Source organism: Rhinatrema bivittatum, unplaced genomic scaffold (assembly GCF_901001135.1).
Source record: "Rhinatrema bivittatum unplaced genomic scaffold, aRhiBiv1.1, whole genome shotgun sequence".
In the NCBI taxonomy this organism is placed as follows: domain Eukaryota; kingdom Metazoa; phylum Chordata; class Amphibia; order Gymnophiona; family Rhinatrematidae; genus Rhinatrema; species Rhinatrema bivittatum.
The window spans coordinates 498800-511219 of NW_021820313.1; the positions used below are offsets into that span (position 1 = coordinate 498800).

Below are 12420 nucleotides of genomic sequence, written 5' to 3' on the forward strand. Positions count from 1 at the left end.
CTTCCTAAAGGAACAGGATATTATAATTAACTAATTTCTGGGAGCCTATCAGACACTGTTGAAATTCAGACTGGTGAAAAGGTTAGCTTTTGTTTCAGAATTTAGTTAAGCGATACATTACCTATTCATCCCTGTAGCCATTAAGAGAAAAGGGACTAATGAGATTTATTAACCAATCACAGCTCTCTGTTTCTTTGAAGTCTAGAAAGAAAAAAAAAAAGATGAGGCTTTCTTTGTTTCAGAAAGAGGGAGATAGTTATGAGCTAAGAAGTTAGCAGCAGCCCGTTTTTGGACTGGAAAAGAAAAGGAAAAAATTAGTTTCTGCAGGAAGTTTTTCTATTAAGTTAACTTGGCAATAAATCACTTATCTGGAGTAGGGATGAGTCTTGAGTGTAGTTGAACTAAGACAAGTGTAGCTTTGTTGTTTTGCAGACAAGGCAAGTAAGGTCATTTTTAGATAATATTTGGTTTTATTTTATTTCTAGATAATTATATACAGTACTAGGATAGTTGCTTGCATTTTATCATCATCATCATCATTAGGCAAACTGAGTTATAGGGAATAATTGGAAGCATTGTTGTCATTTTATTTAGTACAGAAGAGTGAATTTTAATTTCATTTTAGTAAATATTTTGGTGGCATTTTTTTTCCATGAGTCAAAGTCCACGTGGATCGTCAGAACTGGGATTCCACAAGTACCCCAAAATTTTAGCCAGGGACTGCAGAGAAATTCATCTAAAGCACTCGTTAACCACTTGAGCCTGAACTGAGAAACCCCCATGTTAATTTTTGGCCAGAGTTTGAATGGAGACTTTAGGGAACATGTTTTGAATTTGCTTGAATGGAGAGCTGTAAAATGGGGGAGATCTACGGTTTTCTGTTGATAAGTTGCAAAATGCTAATTATTTTTGTGCATGGTCCCCAGCCAGGTACTATACTGCAGTGATAGGTCTAAATATGTTGGGAGGACATAGAAAATCAGAGATTGTTACTATTATTGTAATAAAAAATCCGCAGGTTGTTGCGAATGAAGCTTCACAGGGCCCTGGCTCAGATTGGATTACAAGCACAAAAGAGCAGGACACTGATGAGTCAAAAAAAAAAAATAGTGAACTTGGTTGACAAGATGCAGGAGTTCTAAACGTTTCCCCATTTTTGGTGCAATTTTAGTTATTGCTCCATTCAGTGATACTGGAAGTTGGCCACTCTCCAGCACTGCTTAACCATATTTCTAAGAAGGACTAAGATTTGTTCAGACAAAATTTTAGATAATTCAGCACAAAAGCCATCTGGTCCCGGGGGCTTTTCCATATTTTGCTAACCCAATATTCATTTTAATATCTTGAGGAGAGACTGGGGAGTTTAACTTATCTAATTGTTCTTGGCAACTGTTGCATTTAAGTGGAGAATACATTAGGCCCATCTAATCTGCCCAGTTCAGCTCTTTTGCTCAGTTTTTCCAGAAGGGGAAGATGGTGGGCCTAAAGACAGGAAATGGGGCAAACCCAATTGCAGGAAAGATAAGTAACTTGACGTGCTTACTTGAGCAAGAATAGGTAAGGCATTGGGACATCCCAGAGTAGTGAAAGAGCTCAGGAAAGGGCTGATTGCACCTGTCACAGCTCTGATGAACTTGTCTTTCAGGGGACAGCTAGCTTAGTGGCACCCTCTAGGCGTTGTCAGTGCTGCCACCATCCGTCCAACCCCCCTCGATCTCTAATTCAACCCAAGAGATTTGCGTAGTTCAGTCTTGAACTCTGACCCGGACTGGACCCTATTAAGACCGGGGGGGGAGGAGCCTTGGACCTCAGGAGGGCTGACTTCAAGAGGAAGAGTGGCACAGCGACAGCCCTGCTGGGAGTCAGAGCCGAGGTGGGGGGTAATGGGGGAGCTCTGCTTATCACTGGGAAAAAAAAAAGCGGCTGAGAAGGAAGGGCCTGGATTAATTGCGCGAAGACGCGAAAAAAGTGTTTGATGGCGGGGGCGTTAAGAGAGAGAGAAAAAAAAAGAAATGCAGATAGAGGGATCATGATATGAGGTTGGAGGGAGAGACGCACAGAGGGTTTACTTCCCTAATAAGGATCCAGCCGGAGGTGGTGGAAACAGAATTCAAACACAGTCGGGACAAAGACAGAGGGCGATGGAGGGAACAGGGCTAAGAGGTTAGGAAAAATAAAGTTTGGGGGGGGGGGGGGGGGGCTGGGTGTTTGTTTAATTAAAAAGGGAACTTGTATGCTCATGTGCCAGGGGCAGGCGACCCCACTGACTTGGATAGGCAGAACTATCCCGCAGGCGGTCAAGCTTGTACGGCTCTCAGCTGGGAGACAGACTTAGAACGGCGAAGGAGGAAACGACTGGGCAGACTGGGTTGGGCCCACTGGTCCCCGTCTGTCGACATCTACTGTGTTACTTCGTTGCATGATCTAGAACCCCGGTACACCTGCTGGACAAACAGAGCAAGCCGGGACCGGCCGCAGATCCCTCCCGAGAGCCTGCACGCTAGCAGAATCCCTCACCCGGCGTCGACCACGGACAGACCCTGCCCGCCTACGGAACGAGGGGGACCAATAATTAGAAAGGTGCAGACAAAAAAACTGAACTGGAAACCCCCCCAAGAAGCCGGACTGCACCTGCAGGGCAACCCCCGGAGAAAGGGAAGCAGAAACGCACTTCCTCCTGCGGCTGTGCAAAATCCAAAGGTTGTCAGGGAAGGCGCGCACGTTCCCCAGAGCTGAGAGAGAAAACCAGAGACTCCCCGCCACGGAAGGAGCGGGAGAAACCCCCGTCCGATCCTGGGGAGGGGGGAGCAAAATGTGCCATGATCTGACCCGAGACCCGGGGGAACTCTCCCCGTTACTGTCCTATCTGCACTTTACAATTATTTCCTCCTCTCTCTGTTGTGTGTTACACAGGAACAAACTGTCAGGCCTAGGAAAGGTTTTTGGGATTTTCTTATCCGAATCCGAGAGACTAAAAGAAAAGGAGGCTCCTGCTCCTGGATCTTTTTTTTTTTTTTTATAATTCCATGCTGGGTCAGACTAAGGGTCCATCAAGCCCAGCATCCTGTTTCCAACAGAGGCCAAAACCAGGCCACAAGAACCTGGCAATTACCCAAACACTAAGAAGATCCCATGCTACTGATGCAAGTAATAGCAGTGGCTATTCCCTAAGTAAAATTGATTAATAGCCATTAATGGACTTCTCCTCCAAGAACTTATCCAAACCTTTTTTGAACCCAGCTACACTAACTGCACTAACCACCTCCTCTGGCAACAAATTCCAGAGCTTTATTGTGCGTTGAGTGAAAAAGAATTTTCTCCGATTAGTCTTAAATGTGCTACTTGCTAACTTCATGGAGTGCCCCCTAGTCCTTCTATTATTCGAAAGTGAAAATAACCGAGTTACATCTACTCGTTCAACATCTCTCATGATCTTAAACACCTCTATCATATCCCCCCTCAGCCGTCTCATCTCCAAGCTGAACAGCCCTAACCTCTTCAGCCTTTCCTCATAGGGGAGCTGTTCCATCCCCTTTATCATTTTGGTTGCCCTTCTCTGTACCTTCTCCATCGCAACTATATAATTTTTGAGATGCGGTGACCAGAATTGTACACAGTACTCAAGGTGTGGTCTCACCATGGAGCAATACAGAGGCATTATGACATTTTCCGTTTTATTAACCATTCCCTTCCAAATAATTCCTAACATTCTGTTTGCTTTTTTGACTGCTGCAGCACACTGAGCCGACGATTTTAAAGTATTATCCACTATGATGCCTAGCTCTCTTTCCTGGGTGGTAGCTCCTAATACAGAACCTAACATCGTGTAACTACAGCAAGGGTTATTTTTCCCTATATGCATCACCTTGCACTTGTCCACATTAAATTTCATCTGCCATTTGGATGCCCAATCTTCAAGTCTTGCAAGGTCCTCCTGCAATGTATCACAGTCTGCTTGTGATTTAACTACTCTGAATAATTTTGTATCAACTGCAAATTTGATAACCTCACTCGTCGTATTCCTTTCCAGATCATTTATATATATATTGAAAAGCACTGGTCCAAGTACAGATCCCTGAGGCACTCCACTGTTTACCCTTTTCCACTGAGAAAATTGATCATTTAATCCTACTCTCTGTTTCCTGTCTTTTAACCAGCAAGTAAATTCACGGCAACACTTGGCAGAAGCAGATACACAAGCGGGGGAATCAGAAAACACGCGCAAGCACTTTCGGCTAACACACAGAGACACAAACACACACAGATATCACACACATTGATATACACATACACCCATCCACGGGTAACACACAGAAATATGCTCACACACACTCTCAAATAACACACAGAAACACACACACAGATATCACACTCATTGATATACAGATACACCCATCCACGGGTAACACACAGAAATATGCACACGCACACACACTCAAATAACACACAGAGACACAAACACACACAGATATCACACACATTGATATACACATACACCCATCCACGGGTAACACACAGAAATATGCTCACACACACTCTCAAATAACACACAGAAACACACACACAGATATCACACTCATTGATATACAGAATCACCCATACACGTGTAACACACAGAAATATGCACCTGCACACACACGCTCTCAAATAACACACAGATGCAAACCCACACAAACAAATTCAAATGCTATTTCCTGATTGATCTTGCTAATTGCCCAGGGTAGTAACAGCAGCAAATAATGTAAACAAAAATTACAGCAGAGCAAAAACACAAAACAAACAACTACTTCATATGTAGTAAGCAACATGCAAAGAAATAATTACGAAGTACTAGACAACACAGGGACACAGTGAAGGATACATTTGGCCACGCGTACAGCCCGAATTCACGCAGCCAGATATACATGCATTCATAGAGAGACACGCACCCACATACAGAGACACGCAGAACACTGAAGACAGGGTGCGCGCTCGCTTGGCGAGAAATGGGAACTTTGGATGACATTTTCCCCCATTTTGTTTCAATTCGTTTTTAAAAGGAAACGAAAGAAATATTCAGCAGCCGACAGGCCCAGACCCAGGAGGGACCGTCCCATACGGAAGAAATTAACAATGGCCCCGGGCCTTGGATCTCTCCGTGCCTCCGGCGGGGCAGGAGCAACCAGGGATCCAATCTAGCCCCATGAAGAACAAGAAAAATAGGGTAAAAAGGATCAGAGGGGAGAGGCCCAGAAATTGTTTTTTTCCTCCATTCATTGGTTTGGTTTCTTTTTTTTTTTTTTTTTTTTTTAATACATGCAAAAAAACCCCTTCCAAACAAGAAATTAAACAAACAAAAAAAAAAATACAAAAAATGCTTGTGCGCACCCCTAAGGCATAAACACACACACTCACACACACACACCACTTCTAACACACACGCAGACACAAACACACAGCTTTGATTTCCATTTTGTTGAAATTCTTTGCTTTTTTTGGCCAAATTCCCATGGAACAGGTTCCTGTAAACAGTTTCTTATCAGGTGAAAAAGTTACAGAGATGTGTAAGCACTGGAGAGATTGCACAAGCGCGGCGAGAGCAGGGGGGGGTTATGCAAAGTCTCTCTCTCCCTCCTCCTCCTGGCTCCCCCCCCCCCGCGCGCCCTTCCTCTAACTGCAAGGCTGAACTCCACACCTCACTCCCTTTTAATACCACTCTCAGACTCAGGGCAGAAAGCGAGAGAGAGAGAGAGAGACACACGCGCGGAGAGACCGACGACAGCCGAAGGAGAGAGAGGGAGAGTGAGGCAGAGCACAGATCCACACCCTTGCACCCCACCCCCTGCTCGCTCAAGATGAAGGACAGCGGGTCTCTGAAGATGAAGCTTATCTCGTTTTGCATCCCACTTCTGGTCCTCTCCTCCACCCCAGGGGCCGGTAAGTGGAGGCAGCGCTGAACCTCTAAAAGCGAATTGTGCATGGGGGCAGACACAGAATCATAAAAGATGTCGGTGGGAGAGGACTACAGGGGCCACGCAGCCTACTCATTGGTACCTGCCCACTGTGTGGCCTTCTCCCTCCCTCCACCACTGAGGTGCCTCTTGGGAGGTCAATTTTGAAACAGTCCCGTCAGTTTCCAGGTCTGGGCAACGGGGGTGGGTGAGAGATTGGGCAAATGAATTCTGGACAGAAACATTCCCGCCGTTTCCCTTGGGCCAGCAAAGACCGCGGGTGCACAGGTGGCCCGTGGACTCGGGCCACCTGCTTTACCGGCAGGTGCCGAGCGGGCTCGGTGAAGTGCGCGCAGAGATTTGAAAATGAAATCCACGCCCATTGCTTCTTTTTCTCACCCCGACACCCCCCACTGCAAAATCTCACCTCTCTCCCCCCCCGCCACACAGCAAAATATTGCCGCCCCGCAGCACTCACTGACTCGACTTAGCCACTGGGGGAGGAGATGGTTTTCCGACCCCCCCGAGGGGTAACTGCTCGGTTACCCGAGGCGAATGCCTTTCAACATTGCCCTTCCCCGTGTCCGGCCCGTGCAGACTTGAATTCTGCCTCTGCTCCTGACGTTGAGCTTTTCGTGCTGCAGAAAACGCCTCCTTTCTGGTACTTCATCGATACCTGCTGGGATATTTGAATGTGTTCATCCATCCTGTCTCCCTGTTGCCTTCTTCCTTGCAGAGGGCACCATCTTTAGCCCCCCCTCCGCGCATGCCTTGCAGTGCCACCCAGGCACCGTCCTGGCACTCCTCTCTTAGAAACTGCCTCCACGCTGTCGATGTCCCTTTGTAGATGTGGTCTCCAGAACTGAAGACATTTCTCAAGGTGCAGGGGTCTCACCCAGAGGCTCCCAGGAGGGTAATATCACTTCTCTCTCTTTGTACCACACTGAATCCCTCTCTTAATGCACTCAAATACTCCCTTAGCTTACTCGGCTGCTTTGTCACACTGACCGGCAGCTTCAAATTCAGCGGACGTAATACCCAGGTCTCTCGCGTGTTCGCTGACTACGGGTTCTTCACCTCCACAAAGGCATTGGGGTGTGGCAATTATTGCAAATCTCCATAGCTTCTGCAAACAAGCCTGCTGTCCCCTTCCAACCCTTCCCCAGTGTCACCTGCACAGACACTGAAGAGGGCCTGGACCTAGCTCGGACTCCCATTGGCACTCCACTGGCAACCTTTCCTTCTCCAGAGTGGACCCATGGACCATTGTTTTCCGAGTTTTGCTGCTCAACCAGCATCTCATTCCATTCGTAATTTTTTATCCAACTGGCTGATCTTCTTCGGTGAACAACGTCAAAGCCATGGATTTTTTTTTTTTGGCCCTTTAGAGAATCAATAAAAAAACATATCGACTTCAGGAACCTTTTTAATTGATCACTGTGGTCAAATAATGAATGCTGGTAGCATGTGAGGGGAGGAGACCACATCACTCTGTGTCAAGGGAGGTGTTGAGGGTGGTTGGATAAGGACATAAGACCATAAGTCTCTGACGGTGATCAATCGATCAGGCCACAAGTTACCCGGCGGATCCCAAAACGTAGATCCAGTTATTGTTGCTCACTCCTAGAGATAGGAAGTGGATTTCCAAAATCTACCTGGCTAAGTTGGCTGATTTTGAATTATGGGCTCTGTTATTTAGGGGGATAGGATTTTATCACATTATTGTTCTCCGTTCTGTTTGCTTGTTATCACTGGTGGTGAGGAGCACTCTTATTTTAGTCTTTTTGTATGCAGGGCATTTATTATGATTGTTGTTTGATTATGCCTTGGCTTGCCTTTGTGACTTCATATACTGTTTTTGCATTATGCGTTTTTATAGCTTTGCTGTTGTAGTGCGCCTAGTTTGATGAGGTGAGATGTAAATTCTGCTAAGCCAATCAATAAAGCAATGGCTTTGCTGAAATCCAGACAGACCACACCAGCCTCTGCTTCTAGCTTGAATACCCAGCATCGGTATTTGAGATCTCCTGCTTTCTTCTGATCCTCCTCCTTGCAAACCCGTCTCTTTCCCTGTAATTCTTGATGTTCCCCTTTTGGTCTTCCTCTTTTTGCCTTTTGTAACTAAAGAAAGTTTTATTCCCCTGCCTTCACTGAGGCAATATCCTCCTGTGTTCGTGCCTTTGGCTATTTGGTAGTTTTTCTTGCCCTCCCTTTGTTTCTCCTTGTAATCTTGCCTGTCCTCTTCCTGTGTCTGTATTTCCAGTGGTCTCTATATTTCTCTTCCTCTTGCCAACCTGCCTGATGCAATGATTGGTTGCCATTTCAATTCTGCTCTTCACCACTGTCCGTAGTTGCTCTGTAGCTCTTGGATCCCCCTCTTGGATCCAAGGTTTCCTTAACCTAACCAATCATTCGTTGTCCCCCTTCTGAAATCCAGGACCCTTAAGGCAGCGTAGGTCGGTTCCGATCCATTGCCCGTCTTGAACCATACGGTAAGGCGTCCAGTTCCAGTGTCGCCTCGTTGCTTGAGAAAGGGGCTCCTGCGAGGATGCCAGTATCCCTCCCCACCCTGTTTCTAGTTCAGGGGCAGGCAAACTCTGGTCCTCAAGTGCCGCGAACAGCTCTGGTTTTCAGGATAATCCACAGTGAACGTGCATGAGGAAATTTAGCTGCACACTATAAGGGCAGGGCCAGTAGATATATCTCACGCATGTTCATGATGGATATCCTGGAAACCAGAGCTGTTTGCTGAACTTGAAGAATGGAGTTGCTTACCCCTGGCTCTGGTTGCTCCAGCAGTAGGCACTCTCTCAAACTATATCTGGTAGATTTAGGGCCTTCCCCCCATTAACAGCACCTCACCTTTGCATGCTGTCCTCCTCCCCTTGTGATGGCGACCTATATATATTAAACCTAGATATATATTAAATCTTTTACATTTCCTGAAGGCAAGGTTGACTATCTAGGGAGATGGATAGACAGATAGATGAAGTGCTATGGCACCCTTCATGACCAGAGTAGAGCCATCACTACATTGAGTCCATATTATCTCAAAGGGACGAGTAGCCATAAAGTCAAGCTAAGACTATGGATTAATACTGGTTCAGAGATAAGGGTGCCCCCCTCCCTCACACCAAACTGGGACACTAGATCAGTACTGGCTTACAGGATGATCTAGTGGGTCAATACTGGCTAAGAGGGAAGAGTGTCCCCTAATGCCATGCTAGGACCTTGGGTCAGTACTGGTTTAGAGGGAAGAGTGTCCCCTAAGACCATGCTAGGACACTGGGTCAATACTGGCTAAGAGGGAAGAGTGTCCCCTAAGGCCATGCTAGGACCTTGGGTCAGTACTGGTTCAGAGGGAAGAGTGTACCCTAATGCCATGCTAGGACAACACTGGGTCATTACTGGTTCAGAGGGAAGAGTGTCTCCTAACGCCATGCTAGGATGCTGGGTCAACTGGTTCAGAGGGAAGAGTGCCACCTAATGCCATGTAGGGATGCTAGGTCAGTACTGGTTCAGAGGGAAGAGTGTTTCCTAACGCCATGCTAGGACACTGGATCATTACTAGTTCAGAGGAAAGAGTGTCCCCTAAGGCCATGCTAGGACCTTGGGTCAGTACTGGTTCAGAGGGAAGAGTGTCCCCTAACGTCATGTAGGGACGCTAGGTCAGAACTGGTTCAGAGGGAAGAGTGTCCCCTAACGTCATGTAGGGACGCTAGGTCAGTACTGGTTCAGAGGGAAGAGTGTCCCCTAACGTCATGTAGGGACGCTAGGTCAGTACTGGTTCAGAGGGAAGAGTGTTTCCTAACGCCATGCCAGGACACTGGATCATTACTGGTTCAGAGGGAAGAGTGTCCCCTAAGGCCATGCTAGGACCTTGGGTCAGTACTGGTTCAGAGGGAAGAGTGTCCCCTAATGTCATGTAGGGACGCTAGGTCAGTACTGGTTCAGAGGAAAGAGTGTCCCCTAACGTCATGTAGGGACGCTAGGTCAGTACTGGTTCAGAGGGAAGAGTGTCCCCTAACGTCATGTAAGGATGCTAGGTCAGTACGGGCTCAGAAAGAAGAGAGTGTCCCCTAATGTCATGTAGGGATGCTAGGTCAGTACTGGTTCAGAGGGAAGAGTGTCCCCTAACGTCATGTAGGGATGCGAGGTCAGAACTGGTTCAGAGGGAAGAGTGTCCCCTAATGTCATGTAGGGATGCGAGGTCAAAACTGGTTCAGAGGGAAGAGTGTCCCCTAACGTCATGTAAGGATGCTAGGTCAGTACTGGTTCAGAGGGAAGAGTGTCCCCTAATGTCATGTAGGGATGCTAGGTCAGTACTGGTTCAGAGGGAAGAGTGTCCCCTAACGTCATGTAGGGATGCTAAGTCAGTACGGGCTCAGAAAGAAGAGTGTCCTCTAATGCCATGCTAGGACCTTGAGTCAGTACTGGTTCAGAGGGAAGAGTGTTCCCTAATGTCATGTAGGGATGCTAGGTCAGTACTGGTTCAGAGGGAAGAGTGCCCCCTAAAGTCATGTAGGGAAGCTAGGTCAGTTCATTTTATTTATTTATTTATACAGCTTTTCTATACCGTTATAGAGAGAACCCATGTCTCTATCTCTACAGTTTACACATTAATACTATAAAAATATACTATTTCACTGTTAATATTCCACCTCTGTTCTTTGTATCGCCCAGAGCGAACGTTGTTGTTACATTGTAAACCGTTGTGATATGAATATTTTACAGGAACATCGGTATAGAAAAGCAAAAAAATAAAAATAAATAAAAACAATGAAAATAATAGATTAGAATAAAACATTACATTAAACAGTCAATACAAATAAAATCCGACTAAAAGTAGCTAAAAATCATTACTTAAATAGAAACAGTAAAAAAGAGTGTCCCCTAACGCCATGCAAGAACACTGGATCAGTACTGGTTCAGAGGAATCAGTGTCCCCTAACGCCATTTATATACCGTCATTCTGTGACCAATCATGATGATCATGTAGGGACACTGGGTCAGTACTGGTTCAGAGGAATCAGTGTCCCCTAACGCCATTTATATACCGTCATTCTGTGACCAATCATGATGATCATGCAGGGACACTGGATCAGTACTGGTTCAGAGGAATCAGTGTCCCCTAACGCCATTTATATACCGTCATTCTGTGACCAATCATGATGATCATGCAGGGACACTGGATCAGTACTGGTTCAGAGGAATCAGTGTCCCCTAATGCCATTTATATACCGTCATTCTGTGACCAATCATGATGATCATGCAGGGACACTGGATCAGTACTGGTTCAGAGGAATCAGTGTCCCCTAACGCCATTTATATACCGTCATTCTGTGACCAATCATGATGATCATGCAAGAACACTGGATCAGTACTGGTTCAGAGGAATCAGTGTCCCCTAACGCCATTTATATACCGTCATTCTGTGACCAATCATGATGATCATGCAAGAACACTGGATCAGTACTGGTTCAGAGGAATCAGTGTCCCCTAATGCCATTTATATACCGTCATTCTGTGACCAATCATGATGATCATGTAGGGACACTGGGTCAGTACTGGTTCAGAGGAATCAGTGTCCCCTAATGCCATTTATATACCGTCATTCTGTGACCAATCATGATGATCATGCAGGGACACTGGATCAGTACTGGTTCAGAGGAATCAGTGTCCCCTAACGCCATTTATATACCGTCATTCTGTGACCAATCATGATGATCATGTAGGGACACTGGGTCAGTACTTGCTAAGAGGGAAGTACTGGGTCACGTTCCTTCTGTGTGTTAATCAGGTCTTGCCCTGTGGTGACTACCACCGTTTCCTCATTCACTGAAAGCTGCTAGTTGGCCAACACCACAAACAACTGTCAGCACAGCCCTTCACAAGAAGGAAGTGGTAAGTGACTGGGTGAGGTCTTTCCCGAGAAGCTGGGTTGAATTTTTCTGCCCTCTGCCAAGGTATCACTTGAGTAACAAAACCCTCAACAAACAAGAAGGTGTGGCAGGGATAGTCAGCCCTTCTGCACAGTCCCTGCTGGGTTATGATGGATACATGTCCTAAAGGTACAGTGACACCATTTTGTTTTTCCTAGTTCACTCACTCTGGGCTCTAGGCATCAACAGGGTCAAGAACTGGCTCCAGATTTTCAGGACAGGCTGATCCAGCTGGGTTTTATCCCCCCTCTAACTGCATAGACTTGTAGTCTTGCTCTTCTCGGGAGGATAGGGGGGGGGGGAGGGAGATAGAAGAGGGAAATCATTCCCTGCAGGCAGTGGTGCAAAGTCTGTTTCATATGTAGAAGCAAAAAAACCAACCAAAAACCACTAGTGAGCGGGTGCCATGTTGTATTACCCAGCAGGCAGCACACAAGATTTAAGGTAACGCCGGAGACAGGAAGTGGAAAACCACGCAATACCACAAATAGCCACAAGGTGGCATCAACCTTATACGCTAACCTCTGTAACAAAGTCAGGACTGGATC

General features: G+C 46.3%; 1 protein-coding gene across 1 annotated transcript in view; it reads left to right on the plus strand.

Annotated features, from left to right (window-relative positions):
* Positions 1–12420, plus strand: part of CFB (complement factor B) — a 51189-nt gene that overhangs the window by 23061 nt on the left and 15708 nt on the right. The window contains exon 20 of the mRNA XM_029585939.1: positions 5523–5916. Coding sequence (XP_029441799.1) covers positions 5523–5916 — 394 coding nt within the window. The remainder of the gene's footprint in view (positions 1–5522; positions 5917–12420) is intronic.